General features: G+C 45.6%; 2 protein-coding genes across 4 annotated transcripts in view; one reads left to right on the top strand and one right to left on the bottom strand.

Moving 5' to 3' along the window:
- The first annotated feature begins 211 nt into the window (after positions 1 to 211).
- CRH (corticotropin releasing hormone) lies at positions 212 to 768 on the top strand. Its single transcript, XM_042870356.1, has one exon. It carries the CDS (start codon positions 212 to 214, stop codon positions 716 to 718), a length of 507 nt encoding a protein of 168 aa, XP_042726290.1. The 3' UTR covers positions 719 to 768.
- Positions 769 to 1,968: 1,200 nt separating this feature from the next.
- Positions 1,969 to 19,738, bottom strand: part of TRIM55 (tripartite motif containing 55) — a 36,112-nt gene continuing 18,342 nt past the window's right edge. Inside the window, exons 9-11 of one of the 3 annotated variants that reach the window (XM_042868992.1) lie at positions 18,086 to 18,361; positions 15,821 to 15,908; positions 2,252 to 2,339 (exon numbers count right to left, since the gene is read on the bottom strand). In XM_042868992.1, the coding sequence (XP_042724926.1) occupies positions 2,329 to 2,339; positions 15,821 to 15,908; positions 18,086 to 18,361 (375 nt within the window). In that variant the 3' untranslated portion in view covers positions 2,252 to 2,328. Of the gene's footprint in view, positions 2,340 to 15,820; positions 15,909 to 18,085; positions 18,362 to 19,738 lie in introns of all 3 variants that reach the window. The other 2 variants (XM_042868991.1, XM_042868993.1) reach the window with 2 other exon arrangements.

The following is a 19,738-nucleotide window of genomic DNA, read 5'->3' as shown; positions in this document are numbered from 1 at the left end:
CGCTCGCCCCGACGGCGGGGGCCGGGCGGGGGCCGGGTGGCCGCGGGCGGGCGCGGAGGGGCGCGGAGCGGCGCGGAGGGGCTCGGGGTGCGCCGGGGCCGCGTTTCAGCACCGGGACAGCGGCCGCGCTGCGCGCCCCCCGCCCGAGCCCGGCCGTGTGACCCGCGCGTGTCCCCCACCCGTTCGCCCCGCTGCAGGTCCGGCCCCGACCATGAAGCTCCAGCCACTGGTGTGCGCGGGGATCCTGCTGCTCGCCCTGCTGCCCTGCCACGAGTGCCGAGCGCTCAGCAAGAGCCCGGGAGCCGCCCGCGGGGCTCTGCAGCAGCCCGATTTCTTCCCGCAGCAGCAGCAGCAGCAGCAGCAGCAGCAAACTCTGCCCGTCCTGCTCCGCATGGGAGAGGAGTACTTCCTGCGCCTGGGCCACCTCACCAAGCGCCCCGCCGGCCCTTTCTCCGCCTCCTCCGGCGGCCACCTCCGGCCCGAAGCATCCGCCGAGTTGTTGCGGGCGGCCGCGGCGCAACTGCAGCGGTCGGGGAGCCCCGAGGGGGACGAAGGAGCGGGGGAGGCGGTGGAGAGAGAGAAGCGCTCCGAGGAGCCGCCCATCTCCCTGGACCTGACTTTCCACCTGCTGCGGGAAGTGCTGGAGATGGCCCGCGCCGAGCAGCTGGCGCAGCAAGCCCACAGCAACAGGAAACTGATGGAAATCATCGGGAAGTGAGGCGACCCCCCCGCGCCTTGCCAAAGGGACCCCGCGGTCAGCACCAGAGCCATCACACCGCCCGACGTACCATAGTGCTGCTCTGATGTCATCTCTTTATTTTTATAGAGCTTCGAACCCCGAAGGGCGCGCTCCGAGCCGCCGCCCCCCCTCAGCATGCGCGGACGCGCGGTGCCACCGGGCCCCCCCCCCCGACCCTTATTTATTTCTCCATTTCCCATAGCGAGAGGGCTCCGCAGGGACGGCCGGGGGCGGCGGGGAGCACGGGGAGCGCCGTGCCGGGGAGGGAGGCGGGAGGGGAACCTCTGTCCGCTACTTCGAGTCCACTTTTACCCTGTACAACATTTTCACAATAAAACATCTTTTCAGCGCTCGGTTGATTTTGTTGTGTAAGAGAATGTTTAATATTTATATTTTTAATAAAAGCTGCAAAGGAACGATGGCTGGACACGCTTTCTTGCCTGGCACCGTGGGCCGCCCGCCCCGCTCGGGGGTGGCACAGCACTGCGCTCCGCTCCGCCGCTCGCTGCGGGTTGCCAGGGTCGCGGAGACACGACCGGGACCACCACCCCGGAGCCGATCCTCCTCCTGGACGGACACGGCGATACGAGTGGCAGCAGCGCTCCGCTCTCTGTCAGCCCCAAAGCTCTGCGCAGCCCTCATCCCCCCGGAAGTTCCCCTGCAGGAGCGTTTTCTGGAGGCAATAAGCACCGATCGGAGCTGAGCCCCGCACTGAGGTCGCTCCCGCACAGCCCCGTGCCCACAGTCCCAGCTCAGGGCTCGACTCTGGTACCGAGCGCTCCTCCCGTCTCCCTCAAGCACTCTGTTACCTTCAGCGCGCTAGGAGCACTCCTTTTAAGACAGGAATTTTGTCAGAAGAATCACCTCAACGGTTCAACTTCTGCTGTAACCCCAACATCTGCCCCATGCTGATGGGGTTTGCCTGTCCCCACCCCTCCTGCCGTGCCCCCCCTCCCGCCCCCCGCCCCGGTGAGCAAGGCCCTTCGGGAAAGTAGATGCAAAGGGAGAAAGAAGAAGGGGCAGTTTCCCTCTCCCTCCCCCAGTATGGGAAGCCATGGGGACCGCAGGTGACAAACATCATCCCTCTCTTGGGGGTGCCGCAGAGGTATCTCCAGTGTTGCTGGGCACAGGGAGCTGCTGGTGAGCACTGCAGCAGCATCTGCCAGAGGGACTGGGGAGCAGCTACATTCACACAGGGACACATCAAAAAGCAGACGAATGACAAAATGTGAAGAGTATTTGTCCTGCATCTGTAGCGATGCCGTTTTTCCCTCAGAAACAAGAAATTATTGGAAAACACTCTGACTACATAGAGAAGTACAGCCATTTGTCCCCACGCTCCCGTCCCTTCCAGGACACTGCTGTCTCCATGGCTGGGTATGATGTGGATGGAGGTTTTGGGCTCCTGGGAGCATGCACTGCTCAGGTGTCCCCTCCTGGGCCTGCTCCTGCGCTGACCCCGGGTGGCCCCTCCAGATCCTCATTCGGTCAGGGAATTCAGCCAGGAGAAGGAGAAGATGTGTCGGGTTGGCTCGGTGCTCTGCTCACTGCTCCCGACAGCGGCTTCCGCTCGCCCCGCAGGGGATGGCTCAGAAGCAGTCTGCAAAAGAAGGAGAGGTTGGCAGGTGGGCAAGAGAAATTGGGTTAAAACCCTCTCGATTTCACACCACGCAGGAAGATAGAGTGGAATGGGAAAGGGGAGAAAGGCGGGGAGTGTGGAAACCTCATGAGTGCAGGCTGACAAGCCAGAGGAGATCATGCCAAGAAGGACCACCCTGTGTGAGCAGAGCCCATGCAAGGGGCTGCGTCCAGATTTGGGCCTCTGGGATATCACTGCATGAAGGTGACAACTGCCTGTGACCCAGTGATCCCTGGAGCTAAGCCAGAAATCACCACAGGGCACTGCCACTTGGCACTATCAGTATTCAGAAATCTGCCTTCAGTTTGCTTCGATTTTTGTTTCTCTTTAAAGTCTTTTAATATTTAATTCACTTTAATTTCACTCAGACCAAGAAAAGAAAATGTAAGCTTCTGGTTCTACAATCCATTCTACGATCTCAGAACAAATTTTGCTCATTATTTGCCCAAGGAGCCCATTTCTGAAAAAAAAAAAAAAAAAAGAAAAAAAGAAAAAAAAAAGGAATCTGGACATGATATGCTGTGCCTGCTGACCATAGGAATTGTCATTATGTTTTAAAGGTAGGTAGGCGGATCTTTAACAGGTCACTATAATATATAGAAACATTTCTTTGGCAGAGAATGAACACTGGCTTTGTGAGAAGAACCAGAAATCCTATTAAAGGTAAAACACATAAAAATGGATGATTGGGCAGCTAAGGGATGCCTTCTGTCTTCATCAAAAACCATGATTTAGCACAAAATACACAGGATTTCTTAGCTCTCTTTCTGTAGATGCACATTATTGCACATCCTTAGAATTCAAATAGTTCTATGGTCTTTGGGTCAATACTGCCCAAATCTCTGTGCAGGGTTTCTCCTTGCTCTGGGAAGTTCAGGCTGATCTCTGAGAACTGCTTGTTATCACTCAGGAGAGGGAAAATGGCAGCGTTGTGTCCTTTAACACGTTATCTTCTATAATACCATCCTAAAATGGAAAAGTCACCAAAGCAGCGATGCTAAGATACATATCCAGGAACAAACAGGGAAGCAGGGGTGCTTATGAGGAACTGAAGCATGGACTGATGGTTTATCATAGCATTTTTTAAGTACTTCATGTTAAAGTGTGCCACAGGAATCGGTGAGGGGACGGTGGTTATGTGCCAGTGGGCTGCTGAGCTTCATTCAGTTACTCCCTGCTTGAGTGCCATGACACCAATAGACAAAGCAGAATGGAGGGATGAACATGCAGCTCCCTATTTCTTCATTTGTGTCTCATTAGATTTCTGAGTTCCCTTTTTAGACCTGGATCCTCAGGTGCTCTAGGCTGGCATTGCCCTATTTGTTCCAGTGAAATACTATCTGAGAATTTGCTTTAATATAAATACTCACTCATCTTTGGCTTACATTTGTATCTGCAAAGCAAGGCAACTCTCCTACTCACAGCAACACACAGGGCTCAGAAATGAGTTCAGCAGTGTCGTGAGAAGGGTTTTCCCAGGCTCGTGCCAAAGCATTGTGCAGAGTAGGGCCTGTGGGGCCAATGCTCAGCTGGAAAGGCCAGAGCTGACTGAGTGCCGATGTGACTCTCAGACCGGGAAGTGCTGAGTGCAAACCTTTCAACTGAAGCGTTCCAGCCCAGATTACAGAGCCAGATATCAGAAGTGAATACGTGGCAAGACTTTCAGAGACGTAAGGGATTCTGTGCTCCCTACATCTCAGCAGATGCAGGAGCGTGGGTGGTTTATTAGTCCTCCGTGGTGTTGAAAATTTTGCCTTTTATTTTTGGAAGGACAACTGGAGTGCCTGGACTGGCTAAAAGTGGTTTTGAAACTGCTTGTGCAGTTGTGCACACTGAGCCTCAGCAGTGTATGTGAGCAAGCACGGGGAAGACCCCTCATTGCTTTCACCTCACAAAGGCTGGCAGGAATCTAACAAGTCATCTTCTGCAATTTTATATATTTCTTCCAAACTTCTTAAACTTAAAACCATCCCAGTATCTTGGCATTTGTCCTCTTGTGCAGGACGGGCTTTCCTTATCACCTTCACTTGCTATTCTGCTAAGCCATTATCCAGAAATACCCACCAAACCAAGCTCGACGTTGAAGCAAAGAACGATCTATGAGCTTCATGTTAGGTAGGCATGGCACCTAGCACATCAGAAGAGATAACGACTTGGATGGGAAAGGTGACCGCATTACCTCGCTAACCAGCATTGCTGGTGCTGCATTTCAAACAAAACAATCTTTGTCTACACCACTGACAAGGCCATGTTTCATCATGCGTTAACTCCTTCATATGCTACGGAGATGACATCTCCCTGTGTCAGCACAACACCGCCAGAGCCCAGCACGTTCCCATCGGATCTGGCTGGATGAAGAACGCCTTCTCCCCACACCTCAGTGGGCTCAGCAGGCTGCCAGCCTGCAACACCTCCATCTGCCCTTCCAAGAGCAACAACCCAACAGCAGGCCTGGTCAGGTGTGAGGCCAGCGCAGAGCTGGCAGCGGGGCCATTCCCTGGCTTTTAGGTTTGTGTTTTCACACCTGTGACACTTTGGTGTTGTTTGTGCACTGAGTCACACAGGTCCCAGCCCTGCCCACTTGTCTTCCTGGGGTTTTGGACTTAATGCTTGGTAGTGTGTGCTCAGGGCTGTGAGGAACTGGAACTTGATCTGAGTTGTGACGATCTCATGGGTAGCACTTGTTTTCCACACTACCTAGAATTACAAGTCCCAGCCCTTGATTTGGGCCTCTAACAGTAAAAAGGAATAACTGAAGTCTTTCCCTCAGATGACATGAACCGCATTAGGCCAATGCTGAGAGAGTGCTGAATACTTACTCCTTGATGTATATTTTCCCCCGTGGTGTTGAGTGACATCAGATGATGCTTTTAATGAGCACCAGGAATTTTCACCAGGCCAGCTCACAGAGCAGAGGGAAGCACACCCTATATGACTGATGGCTGGATCTGCTTTTCCCATCAGAGAAGTCCAGGCAGGACTTACATGCCAGCTCTATGGAGGTGCTGAGCAACCGCAACTCCCACTGAAAATCCGTTTAGCACCCCTCAGTAGCTGGCAGGCCGGGATGTGCCTGAACAAACAGCACAAGATCTCAGGGTTTTAACAGATGAGTCGTATTGAACTTGCAGGTATTCAGCACCTTTCAGCATTTGCTTCCTTAAGCACAAGCATGAGCTAAATCTTTGTAGGGTTCTAGTGAAGGGCATGGAAGGAAGAAGAGCAAGTGGGCTGGCTTTGCACAACCTTTTCATTCATCATGTTTATCTTGTAGCAGTTATCCTGTTTTTGCTGGGGAAAAACAGGCAGTCCAGGCCTTCCCGAAATTCAAAATGGAATGAAGCCCATATGCTGTTTTCTGCTCTGCCACTACTAATCTCCGTAGCCTTTAGGTGTAGGTGGGACCCATGTTAGCGAACTCTAGCCATCCAACGGTGGAATACTCAGTCAGGCAAACTGTATTCCCTCCTCAGTGGCAAAGGAACCACTGGAGGGTGATTTGCGCTGTCCTAAAAGAGGTGTCTTCAGAGGGCGGACTGCCCTCTGAAGGTGCCTCTTTTTCTCTCCTGGCTCTAGAGATGCTCTTCGTGACGAGATTAGATGAGATTTGGCTTTTAAATAATTACACGGGGAAGGTGTAATAATTACCTCAATATATCAGAAAACTCTTAAGAGAAGAGCTGCAAAATTTGATGGCACCATTACCTTCTACAAGATCAACTTCCTATACGTAGGAAGTGGGGAGGAAACGTGAAAGGTATTCATAGTCTCTTTCAATTTTATTTTTGTTTTAACAATCTTTTTAACTTATTTTTTGATGACTTCTGATAAAGTATATTTTATAATGAACCTCTTGGAGGTTGCGTCACACCATCTTGCAAGGAGATGTGAAAGAAATGAAGGCTGAAATAGCTGTTTCCTCCTCCAGGGCTGTAGATCCCCCACAGTTACATTTCATCTAGCTTGAACGTGGCTAAATGATCAGAATTCTGTGTAATTAGTAAGAAAACAAAAAAATAATTGCTGGCTTTGTGCTGGTCATAGGAGAATAGCAAAGACAATTCTGCAAAGCCAAAATTACCTTCTCGCATTTTTGAACAAATATGGTCCTTCATTTTGTACTGATTGAAGGCTTTGCGACTATGATATTTCTGATTTCTTCTTACAGCTATGTAGGTGGATACACTAGTTGGTTACAAATAGTCCTCTTGGACAGCTATATGAATATTTGCTGGAGTAACAGCAATAACTAAAGAAGGTCGTGCCCCTTGGCTCCCCATCCGCCTCTTCCGGCTTTCCCTCCCTGGCTCACTGTCCATTTGCACCACTGCAGCTGTTTGCAAGGCTGTGCTAAGAATGGGAATGTCACTGGAATGACATCAATTTTTTTGTTGTTTTTGAGGTGAAGAGTGATATATTTAACCTGGACCATTTGATTAAATTCCAACACAGCCCAAAAAATCCAGCTGCATCAGCACAGCTGCCATGCAAGTGGTGGCATCTAGGCAGGAATAAGAAGCAGGGCCACTTGGCAAGAAACTCCTGAACTACCTTTGCTGTCAGAAAAAAAAACAGACCTTCACCCTTAGAGGCATGTGAGCTATGCAATGCCTTTGCTGCCTAATTTCGACCCACCATGATAGCAAGAATGTGAATTTGTAAGAAAATGTGGGTCTTGGAGAGAAAAACAGTGAAACTACAAGATTTTTTTTGCTTCTATGGAGCCTCTAACCTCAGAAAAGGAGCGAGAAATTAAAGTTAATTCCCTTATTTTCGCTTGCTTGTTTAGAAGCAGCTTCCAGTGTTGACAAGAACAGGCATGATTAAAACATTCTAGCTGGTCGCAAAGCCATCACAGAATCTGTAGGCTATGTTTGTCTGCCTCAAATGTCAAGTGTTACTCTTTTGGCACTCAACACTTCCAGGCAGCGGAAACAAAGGGAGCACAACAGGTTATTTTTAAATAGTTTAAACTTTAGTTCAAGCATTTTGTTTTCAAATTTTTATGCAGTCTAGCTCTTTCAGCAAAACACCTGGCAGCTGTCACACATATCACAGCAATTCTCTTTCAAGCTAAGGAGTGGCTTCCTCTGTATGGATCTTTTCTTTTTATTAGTGGGAACCAATGGAATATTCTGTGAAATAATTGCTACGATTATCTGTCACAAAAACACACATGGTGGCAGACCAAATAATAAGCATAGACAAACTCCATCAATCACAGCACTAGCTATGTCACTTTCATAATAGTGGTTGGCAATGAATTTTAAAAGTTTATTGGGTGAAAGTGAAGTAAGGCAAATGCCTTACTTTAATAGATTTTCATTATATTGCAATTAACATTGTGTGGCTACTGCCTGCCACAAGGTCTCCTGCATAATGACCTTAAAGGGACTAGATGTGGTTCAGAGGGAAACAGACTACTTAGCTTATTTTGGTGTAGGATATGCACATCTCTCATGCAATACCAAGTTCCAGAACCAGTGCTGGAAGCAGTTTTAGAGAATGAGTAAGAGGCTGCTTGACTTCTAGCTGGCACTTGGGACAAGCAAATTTGCTCTCTAAGAGATCTTTTTCATGACTCAAAAAGAAAAAGAAAACAACAAATAAGACACACTTCTTATGTTTCACCCATTGCTGCAGCAGTATCAAGGAAAATGAAGGAAATTCAAGGTGGGAGGAGTCTTACAAACGTGAATATGAACATGATCAGATGTGTATTTTCTGGATTTATCCACCCATCGTTCTTTGCTCCTCTGACATTGAAGTCCTTGAGGATCTCCTGATCAGTGAACCAACTATCATTTCTAATTTCTTCTGCACTTCCGGCCCTGCTGGACAAGTCTAGCAAAGGAAGAACCATCCTGAGAGGCTGCAGGAATAAGTGGACATCATTGCCAGAAAGCTGCTCATGGCTACCACCTCTCCTCTCTTCCTTCTAATTCTTCTTCATTCCGTAAGTAGATGTGATTTCAGATCAACAAATTAAATGTGAACTAAAGGCCTTTAAACAGCTTCTCTATGATAGCAACCCATTATTCCATGTTAGAGAAACTTCACTCTTAACTTTCAGTGAGAAGGAGCAAATCTAGCAGTGGTTTAACGTCCCGTTTGTCTCTGTTATACCATCTTTCCTTTGTAACATGGAGTGTTATAAATTAAAACTTTTTCTTCCTCTGCAAATGGCATTTTTTGTAAAGCCAATGGATGAGACACAGTGCCAGTTCAGACAGTGACTCACTCCAGAGCTCCATTCACTGGATCAGATAACAGAGCCAGAATGGCAGCGAGGTGTGGACACATACCAGGCTCTGGAGATTTAAGTACTGCTTGTGCTCGCATCATGAGCTATGGACTCTGTTGGGTTGTTGTAAGCATGTTGTGGTGGCATATGTGAACTGTGGACACAGCACACATTCTCTGAGAGAATTACACTGATGGATATGCGGGAAGAAAAGCCAGAACATCGGCTGAAGCAAGAGGTTGCCACCATCTGATGCCACTGTGCAACACACACAGAAAGCCTACGGCACAGCAGATTCTATCTCAGTTATTGACCCAGTTATTATTGGTGTACAGACCACAGACAACAGTCACCAGCGCCAAGCTTCAAAATGACCTGCATCTGAGCACCAATTTCATTAAAAAAAAAAAGTCTATTTATTTTATGAGATGAAGTTATAAAATTGCATGCAAATGTAAAAATGAGGGCATTTGAAAAAGTAAATCTGGTGCCAGACATTGAAAATGTTCCCATTAGTGATGGAGGAAACAAAAGCCACCTTTCCTCAGTAAGGCATTTTGTAATAGAGCAAGTGTGTCATCATGAAAAATAGTCACTTCTGTGTGCAGAAGTGCTGAGTCAGGAGTGCTTGAAGAGATGGGCTATGTATCAGTCACCACCTTTGGTAGCTGAGATAGGTTCAGGCAGATTTTATAGGGTGCTCTCTAAATGAAACAGAACAATAAGAAACTCAGATCACTTATTCTCCAGGGCTGTGAGATCCTCATCCTCGGTTCAGTGAAAGGAGAAGTGGGTGTTACATCTATGTGGGACATCTGGAGCATGATTTGGATATCACGGCACCGATCTATCTCCATTGGACGGAAATCTGGGATAGCAGGTTGTCTGAATTAGTCACTGGCCTCTTACCTAACGACCTGAAGATTACTGTAAAGGTGTCAGGAGTATAAACCACCAGAAAAGGGATCTAAGACTGAATCACTGCTGTGTGTGATCTGACCCTTTCCTTTTTTCTGTCTCCTTCTGGATGCACACACAGCCATCCAACCTGCATCTCCACATCAAATGCTTCAGTCCCTCCCTGTCCTGCATCCAGAAAAGCCTGGAAGTAGCAGGGCACGATATTCAAACACAAGGGCCCAGCCCTAATTAACTACTAATTACTGCTAGTGGGACTTTCAGTACGGCTAGTTGGATAGATTGCTATTTAAATATTGGTCCATCTCCAAGGGTTCAGAAACAACAGCCACTACTTTAAGTGGCTCAGTTCACAGCTGCAATGAAAGTCTGAAGTTTCTCAGGGTAACGGGATGACAACTAACCAAACACTGTACAAACAGATGGCTTGTGTTGTTGAGACATAAATCTTCCATAATAGGATGTAGGATGATTAAGAAATACCTTTTGTTCACATTCTATTTTCTTTTCAAAATGTCTTCATGAACAGAGTGAGCAAAGCTTTGGGGAAGAGGCTTAACGGAGGCAGAATTCAGTATTTAAATGAGCTAGTTGCTGAAAGACAACATCTAGGTGAGCCTGGCTTTGTATTAATTTCAACAGGAGAAATAACTCTGTCCGTGCTGTCATTGTTGAATCCTATTGCTAGTAATGGAGTGAAAAATGAAATATACATAAATCAGATGGTACTTATGACTCACCAGACAAATTGCAGGCCGGACTCTTCAAGGTAAAACTTCAGGTGAAATATTTGCCACTCATATTAATTATGAGAAACTGTTGTCTGAAAGCTGGCCTTAATGCATCGCCCTCACAACTCATCATCGCTGCCTCTGAATCACTCAGATAATTCTCAGAAGTGAGGGAAAGAGGTGTTAAAAGAAGAGCAATCAAGACTTTCCTGATTTTCTCTGTGTGTGTCCACTAAACAAAAGGGAAAAAAAAAAAACACCTCACCTTAAGCACAAAATCAAGATGCAAAATGGAAATGTACAGGCAGAATGTGCCACCAACTAAATAGCAGACTCAGACCTGAGCGTTGTACCTGAGTCCCATCTCAGTACTTCAAGTTACGGAGAAGCAGAGGTGGATTTTTTTTTTGGAATGTTAACAGTGGTTTTTGCATATAGTGTCTGCCCTGTATTTCAGCACAGGCTGAAAACTTTTTTCTCAAAGTGAAATTTAAGAGGCACTTAGGATGAAGCTTCAAACAGAATTCAGCTGGGGCTTGTAGGCTAACTGGTTCATGGGTCTTCTGCAAAAGGCTCAGCTTCACTGAGGATAGATGACCCATTTTTCTTTCAGTCAAATCTGGCAGATATTTTAAGTCTACTGACATGGCAGAAAACCACCCAGTTTTTTTCTTGAGGAAAGATATGCTTCAGGCATACCCAGAGCTAGGTGGTAAATATCAAATCAAATTTTGCTCTCTGTATCTCCAGACCTTTCAATAGCGCTCAGTACAATTGTTCAAGGGAGCATATTATCCTTGGAGCAGTCTCTGCTGCTGACACCCGCTCCTCATCCTGCTCTGTGATACACTGTGGGATGGCTGTGCTGGAGAAGTATCGTTCCTCCAAAATCTGGCCTCTCAAGAAAGCCATCCCCTCTGTGGGAGTTGTTGGCTTTAGAGATGTCTCAGCTCGCTAACCTGAGCAGATAAGCAAGATCGAATTTGTAGAAATGAAAAAATTATTTGTGTATCACCAGCATCTGTGCAGTCATCCCAGAGCAGCACCCCACTAAAATCGGTACCTGTACCTTTTATAGAGTGATGGAGAAATAGAGGCACGCGAGCAATGAACACAGTGTGCATTTTGATTTTAAGTGATCTTATTTTGTCCGTATTGTCTTCATAGTGACATGACAACCAATTGGCTAAAACTTAGCTAAATACTGACCCTCTGACATGTGATTTGAAGCTGTCTCTGGAAAAATATACGAAGGATCACCTGCTGAAATTGAAGCGTTCAGCAGCAGGGCAAAGAGAGCTACAATACATGAATACAGAGAGAACTGTCCCTGTGGTAATTTTGGCAGATGGCAGAAGGTTGCAAGCAAGTAATAGAAAATTTTAAAACTAATAAAACAAGATTAACATAGGCCACTCTATTAGTATTTCTCCTCCCAAACAGCTCAGTCCTGATTATATTTTATATCCTCGTGGAATTAAAGCACTGTACTGTACTGGCAGCAAAGGGAAATTAGATTATAATATTGTTTGTGGATGATTAACTTGCATTTCCTTTCAAACTGGATGTGTGTGCCTGAGTCCTCCGGTGCAACAGATAGGCATTTCTCCTGATGGGGGTTTTGAGCAACAGAATATGGGGTCCAGTACTTCCTCTGAGGTGAAATAGACCAGATAATCACAGACCCAGGTGAACGCAGGGCTTTTATAAACTCTCACAAATTTACATGATGTCACTACATGAGAGATGTGGCCTACAAAAGAAAATGATTAGGGAAAAAAGAACAAACTCTTCGTTATTTTTCTATCAATTACCCTCTGTATTTTAACCAGACCAAAATAATTTGAGCTGCCTTCTTTCAGTGATAACACAAGAAGGTTTTGTTATACAATACCCCACCATTGCTGATGTTGGGATTCCTCTGTTATAGACTGAGGGACAGAGTGGTTCTGAATGTGAAGCCAATTTTAGGATTATACATTCCTGGAAAGAGCTCTTCTGTGCAAGGCTTTCTCCAGCTATCAGAGGTCTGCACAAATTAACTGAAGGGCAGAACTTAGGGCCAGCTTTTCAAGTTTGGTTGCCTAAAACTAGGCAGCAAGACGGGCTTACATCACTGTATTGAGCATTTGCATTTGTAGAAGAGTGTGATACTGAGGGCTCCTAGAAACCAAAGGAACTGCTAAGGATGACTCAATACGTATCTGGAAGTCAGATTTTTGAGAGACTGAAGGCCCCTATCCCCTCCAGGTGTACCAGTCCAGCAGCTAGGTGCCACAGGTGTTTATAAAACAGACACACAGTTCTCTACACCTGCATGCCACTGGTAGCATCCTCCAGGTATAATGAACACAAAGCACACATCTGAGTCCTGAAACGTCAAGCTGTTGAAGGAGTTTCTTAAGTCTAATGAACAACATGTGCACTTTTCTCCCTATTCCACTCTGCCTTTTTTCTCAGACTGAAGACAAGAAGACGATTTAAGATTCAGTAAAGGCTAGCTTCACCTCCCTCTGTTACCTGTCACACACACCATCTCTAAACTTCCTTGTTTTTGTTTTGGACTCTAAGATCTCAGTCTCCTGTGCACCGAATGGGCTGCTTGTTAATGCCTGTGTCATCCTCCCTAACACATGACTCCCCACAGAGGCAAGGCAGCGCGTGGATCTGTTCCCATCCCGTCTTCCAATCTTTCACTCCCGTCTGTCACTGCAGCGGCTCAGATTTGCTTCAAAACATCCCCCTAACATCAAACGCTGAGCAGAGACACCTGGGTTAGGAGCAGAGTCACCTCCGTCTCAGCTGATGGATGTGAAGAGGGTGCCAAGTGCACAGCGGCTGTTCTTAGCGAGATGCCTCTCACTGGCAATACCTCTCTTTCTCCATTAGCTGCAGGAGCAGCCCACGGTGACTATGCCCCTAACTTTTCACTCCCTGGAGTGGGAAGTGTCTCTGTAAGGCTGAGGTTTCTATATCCTTCATCCTGAATCACCTCATGCTGCCCCTCCTCAGACCCAATAAGCCAACCACCTGCGGGCTGCACCCTCTGCTCCTCTGTCCCGAGCCCTCCTGTGCTATGGGGGAACAGTCAGCAATGTCATCTCTCACAGCAAAGTGCCCTTAAATAAAGAAATTTGTGAGGATCTGGCTTCTTGCTGTTGAAAAACATGGAAAACCCTATCAGGGCATTCTGTTGAAATAGCCTGGAAATAAAGTATACGTTGCTATTAGGATAGTCCTGCAGATTTATATTACTATTATTATTATCATCATCATAAAAAGTCATTAGCATTTTTATTTCCAGTAGTTTTGTTATTTGGCTTTCAGGGGCTTATCACACAAAAACGAAAAAGGCAGGGACCCGATACTCTGCACGACAGATAAAGGCACATAACCCGTCTGAACAGCCACCTCACTGCACTTGGGGAAGCAGATCATTTTGATGCAAATAGAGTCTGAGACCAAAATGTCTTTCTCCCTCACCTCCTTTCTATTTCATGATTAAATAAATCATAAAGCTGTCACCAGAGACTCACAGAAAGAGGTCTCAAATGGTAGAAATGAGAGCTTTCTACACTGGTCTATTTTAATTTCAAAAGGTATTTTGAATTAAAAAAGAAAGAGAAAGGAAAAAAAAGAGCATAATGCTGTTTGCATGCCTGATTCCCCGGGAGTACAAACAAGCTCTGTGTCCTCTTGTAATAATATAACAAATTTTCAAAACTAAACACAAATAAATGAAAATTAAACGATGCTCCGTAAATTTAATTGAGATTCACAGTGTCCGATGCTTTTCAAATTCAAATTACCACCAGACAGAGTATCTTTTTACATAACTTATGCAGATAAAGCATAGATGATAGATTACTTTTCCCCTCCTTTTTTTTTTTTCTTTATTTTTAGAAGAGATGGACTTCAGTCACAGTGCCAGAATCTTTGCATGTAGAATCTGAACAGAAATCTAACATTTCTCGTAGAGGCACCGTACCATATTGTTATATTGTACAGTGCTTAAAGTGAGTTACAGAAAATGAGCATGGAAAACCATCATTTTTGTATTGAATAATAGACCAAAACTGCATTTTTCTGCCATTAGAATGAACACTCAAAGCTAACTACTATTGCTTTGTGTTAGATGTCTTTCATCTTCAGTAAATAAGATTGAATGCATGAGTGGCAACTCAGAATTCTCTGCAGATCAGTCGTATCACTTCAGAAACAGAATATAAATACACAGCTTACCTAAGGAGGGTGGAATTTGGAGCTGGAAAAACTAAACGATGGACACTGTCTCTGAGAGAGGAGTTACTCCAGAAGAAGTTATGGAAGAGTTAAGGTTCAGTTTATATTCATTGTATTCAGGACAACTTCACTGCCAGGTGAAGTTCCTAGTCCTTGGTCTTGTAGGTATTTCATCTCTAATTACTGCAATCTAAGGGAAAAAGGCTTTTCCTACAGAAAGAAAAAAAAAAAAAGTACTAATAATGCTGTGCCTCAATATATAACGGAATCCTTAGTTTAGACCTTCTTGGGAAGAAAAAAAAAAAAAAAAAAGAAAAAGGAAGAGGAGTCAGAGTATTCATAGTCTGCCCGTGTTTTGGAATCAGCTCCTCTATTTATGACATAAATCACAGAACGATAGAATGATAGAATCATAGGATGGTCTGGGTTGAAAAGGACCTCAAAGATCATTAAGTTTTAACCTCCCTGCCGTAGGCAAGATCACCAACCGCTAAACCAGGCTGCCCAGAGCAACATTCAGCCTTGACATGTTGGCTGAAAACCTGGGAGTACAAATTCTATCCCTTAAGCTCCTATCCAAGGTATCAGTTATTAAAGCACAGATATTTAAAAGCACACACACAGCCATAGGTGTCTGTGCAGCAGGGCAGCAGTCCCATCTAGTGTGTCTGGTGAGACTGAGTGGTGCTGTTGCCTGCTGCCATGCACCAGTGCAGGCCCAAGTCTTCCCTTCCTTCGAGTGAGGCCTCCTGTGTGCCTAGGAACATGGGAGAGGTGGCTTTGGATGCCTTTTGGTAGAAAAAAAGAACTGACAAGGAGTCCCTCCCTGCAAGGTATACTGTGTGGGCTGTGGCATGAGGTCCCCACAACAGTGCTCCAAGGGGACAGCCTGGGCTCTGCTGCCTGGAGGGGACAGATTGCTCACAGTGCGAGTACCAGCAGCAGAATTATTCAGCTTTTTCTCTTTCCTGATGTTTTACTTCCCCATTTATTAGATTTAATGAGCTTGGCTCTGCAAGCTTGGTCAGCTGAACAGCAATTGAAATACAAGCCCACAAACCTGAGGACGTACATTTCTCTTTCCGTTGTGAACCAGGGAGATGCAATGTTCAACCATGCAGGAGTAAGCTGAAGGGTGGCATTTGGAAGGTGCGAGGAAGAAATGTTTTAGGCAGTTTGAATTATGAAATAGCATGATGCTTTCAGATGGGGGAAAAAAAGGGAAAACTTCCTTTAAGTCCATAGAGGGACATCACCAGAGACACTATTTGAACTGTTAGTTAATGGTAAAATGAAATATTTCCTACCCATTAAAGAACAAATGTACTGAATCAGATTCCAAAGATGGTGTAGTATGATAAGAAATGCCAAAAGTGATATGCAGAATGCTAACTCCTGTGAGAAAATAAGAAGAATGCTTCACCAGTGTTGTCATAACACGAACTTGTCTTTACCACTAAGCATTTTTCTTTAACACTCTTTAATTGGAGTAAGGGGGTAAAAACAGTGGCACAGGAAACATCAACCAGGGCAGTAAATAAGTAAATAATACTTATTCAGTAATACAGTTTGAGAGTTGGTTGTGCAAGTCACATGCAGAAAGGAAACAAAGTGAACGTTCACTAGAAAATGACGACTGACATGGGACAGTGGCCATTTTGCTTGTGATGCACAATCCAGCTCAGATTCATGACTCTGGCCATGGTATCACCCTGCTACCAGCTTAGCTTGCTCACTTCAGTCTTTCTATTCCTCAGAACACTCTGCACCCTCCTGCTCCCTCTGCTTTCCCATTCCTTCCCCTGCCTCCAGCCCAGGGACAATCCCCTCTTCTGTTCTTCCACTGTTCCCAGAACCACGCACTGTTCTTCTCAGCATTCTTCTCCTCCCCAAATGTCAGTGTCAGTCACGATCCTAGAAAATATCAAGGGACAGCACCCACAAATCTGCACAGCCACAGGCACTGGCAACTTTCCCACCTGCCTGTTTTCACACCCTGTACTTGGCCATGAGTGGAGCTGGGTACTGCACTGCTGCTGCACGTGACCGAAAGCCACAGCAGCCCTTTTCCAGAAGGCTGGTCACACCAAGCACTGGTTTTGTTCTTTTACTTCCAGCTGGTAAATCTGGACCCAAAGAAGCATACCAGAGTCAGACAACCCTCTGGGTAATTATCCAGTAAAGACTTCACCTCCCTCTGCTGAAGCTTGTGATCCTGTTCATTTGTGGAACTGATAACAAGAAACAGCGCCAGCAAATTTTGCCAGATCATTTGGAATATACTTAAGAAGATAAGGTCATTGTGATTTGATAATTTTTAAATGTATATTTTTTATATATCAAAACCTGACTTTGAAAAATAGCTGGAATTTGTAGGTCAGTTTTTGCTCTTGCTACAACCAAAGTCACTGACAATACTTCCACCAAATTCAAGTGTCACCACAGAAAGCTTTCAGCCAACAGAGTTCTCCTAACTTTTTGCTCACCTCATGATGGTTTATTATCTTAGGGCTGTTCATGTATGCTGAGTGGCCAACTCTAACATCTAATGAAACAGCGCTGAAGTATGCACTGCCCGCTTGTGCTTTTCTGCATGCACACACATACTCTCCTATCATCACATACGTGCAGGTAATGTCTCTGTTAAACCATACAGCTTGAGTCTGACTTCTGCAAACTGGGACGGTCTGATTTAGCGTGCTGCTGATGGGCTGGTCATCTCACTAGAGCAGGAGCAGGTGTGATATGCAAATGCTTCCCATGCAGCCCCCTCAGCTCTGGTTCTTGAGTCTTTGACTCATTTGAAGTTTGCACACAAATGCAGAAGAAATAATATTCAAATTCAGGTTATCCCCACTCTAATATTGTTCTTTTAAGGGAAACAACCTCTCATAGCTCAACACATTAATCTCTGTTATCTCATCATGCTGCTGGCAGTCCAACACAGAACTGGTATATATTACGATCATGCTCTCCTTTAATCAAGTCACAAGAACTCACAGGGGAAACCCCCTGCAACAGACCTGAACACAGTAAATCATACAGCCTACTGAGAGCCAATCAAGCACACAAAAAGGCACTGAGTGTTTGCATGGCTTTGTGTTTGCAGGGAAAAGCTGTACACCCCACCTGCAGCCACCAAGCTGCAAAAGGCAAAGCCAAGCCACAGCTGCTTAGCCACTGGTGTACACAAGATGTACATAGGCTTCCAACAGGTGACAACAATAATCCTGTGCATGAGATTTGTCAGCTACTAACACATGCAAGCACCTATGGGCAGAGGCATCATGGCCCTTCTGGCAGCACGTGCATAAGCCACTCCGATTAGGTCCATTGGCAGCTAAGCACAAACAACTGCTGGCATGCTGCTCTGCAGCTGACAAACAGCCTGTCATATCTTCCAATCATCTGTAAATCCAGGGGATTGGCCAAAATGACCATTTGGGCCATTTCCATATTTCTCTGATTATTCTTAACATGCAGAAGAAAATGAGGTCAGGTTTTCCTTAGCAGCTGCCGCTCCCGCCTTGCGGCGCATCACAACCCTCTGGGCTGACCTCGGTGGCACTGACCTTGGATGTCTCCGCAGTGGCATTACTTTCCTTACCACTCCCTGGTGCGCTCTCCTCCACTGCTGGCACTTCAGAGGCTTCTGCCTTCTTTGCACTCGTTTCCGGAGAAACTTTCCCCAGCCCACTCTCTGGGGCTGAGCTTGGGCTGCTTGCTGGCCGTGGCTGAGCCTTATACCAGCTAGGGTAAAACAAGGGATCGATGGTTTCTGCCGCAGGTGGCACTTGACTGTCAGACTCTGCAGTCTGTTGAGAACCACTTGGTGTCACAACCTCATCCTTAAGCAGGACAGATAAAAAGAAGAAGCAGAGTGCACCATGTTACCTTCCTGCCGTAGCCAAGGTTTCTCTGCATGCCCTGTTTGTTATACCTTTCTGCAAGGAAAACATTTGCCCTAATATAGGGTCTCGAAGAATTGCAATCAAATGAAGCAAAAGCAACCAGAGTTTGAATAACACAGATATGGCAAAGAATGTAAGTTACCAAAAGCTAAAATAGAAGGGCTAAATTAGCTGGGAAGGGCAAAGTGGTTCCTTAATCTATGCTTGAGCCTCATTTTAAATCCATTTCTATGCCAGGAATAAATTTCTGGAAGTGAACTGAGGCATGTGGCGACAACAGTGGGCACAAGAGGAGAAGGCACCATATCTCAAATACACTGTCCAGTGACTGTCCAGTACAGGGATACAGCTGCCTGGCAAATTACAGGTTCTTAATTAATTACTACATTTCATCCCATACACAGATAAAAACCCAATCCGATTCTGAAAACATAAGATATCCTGTATAAGAGCCCCATTGGCTGGCACCAGCCACAAATAGCAGGTGTAGGTGCTGGGTTTTGGATGGAGCAAAGCATTTGGCAGCAAACAGTCAGATAAAGAGGATATAAAGACACTGGAGAGAAATACTTTCCCACTGCTATCATGTCAATACAATAGCCAACCTCACTTGTACTGTGCTGGGAAGAGGAGCAGCTATAGGAGCTGCACTGTTCTGCTTGCACCAAGCTCTCAGGGCTCACTGAGAGTGCTATAACTACTGCTTTTCTGCTGTGCCTTTCTCACACCAGAAGGCAAAAGCTGAGATACACATATCCCTCCCGCGCACTGCAGTGCCACATGCCATGTGTCAGACTCCATGTCTGACCAAGTCATAATGGAATTTACAATTGCTACAGCAGCATGCCATACCTTTTCCATTTTAGCCTTAGAAGTGAGGGATTTGATATTAGTGGGCAGACTTGCTTACACCTACTTCTTGTTTGCATATCAGTTATGCCACACAAGTTTAGTGATATCAGCGCAAATCCTCAGAAGACAAACTGCAGTTAAATCAATAAAACCTGATTTAAGAGCACCTTCACACAACTGGTGCAAATTCATGTGTGCTTTTAAATCAAAGTAAGAATGAATCTACAGCAATTTTTTCCCCCTTTGTTTTTTTGTGGGAAGCTTGCTATAGTCAACAATTCATCACTTGCTCTCTTGTTTTCACATTGACCTCTTCAAATATCATCAGAGCAGCCTTTAACCACTCAGCAGCTTCACCGGAAAAACTGCATACGAGCAGAACTTGCTAAACTAATTGTATCTATGGGCAGATAACATGGCATACAAAATATAAATATTTTTAAGTAGCCTTTTAGAATACGC

Source organism: Lagopus leucura, unplaced genomic scaffold (genome assembly GCF_019238085.1).
Source record: "Lagopus leucura isolate 7727_CA_CO unplaced genomic scaffold, USGS_WTPT01 Super-Scaffold_100002, whole genome shotgun sequence".
Classification (NCBI taxonomy): domain Eukaryota; kingdom Metazoa; phylum Chordata; class Aves; order Galliformes; family Phasianidae; genus Lagopus; species Lagopus leucura.
Note: the sequence above shows the minus strand (reverse complement) of the source record. Positions and strands in the feature narration are given on the sequence as shown.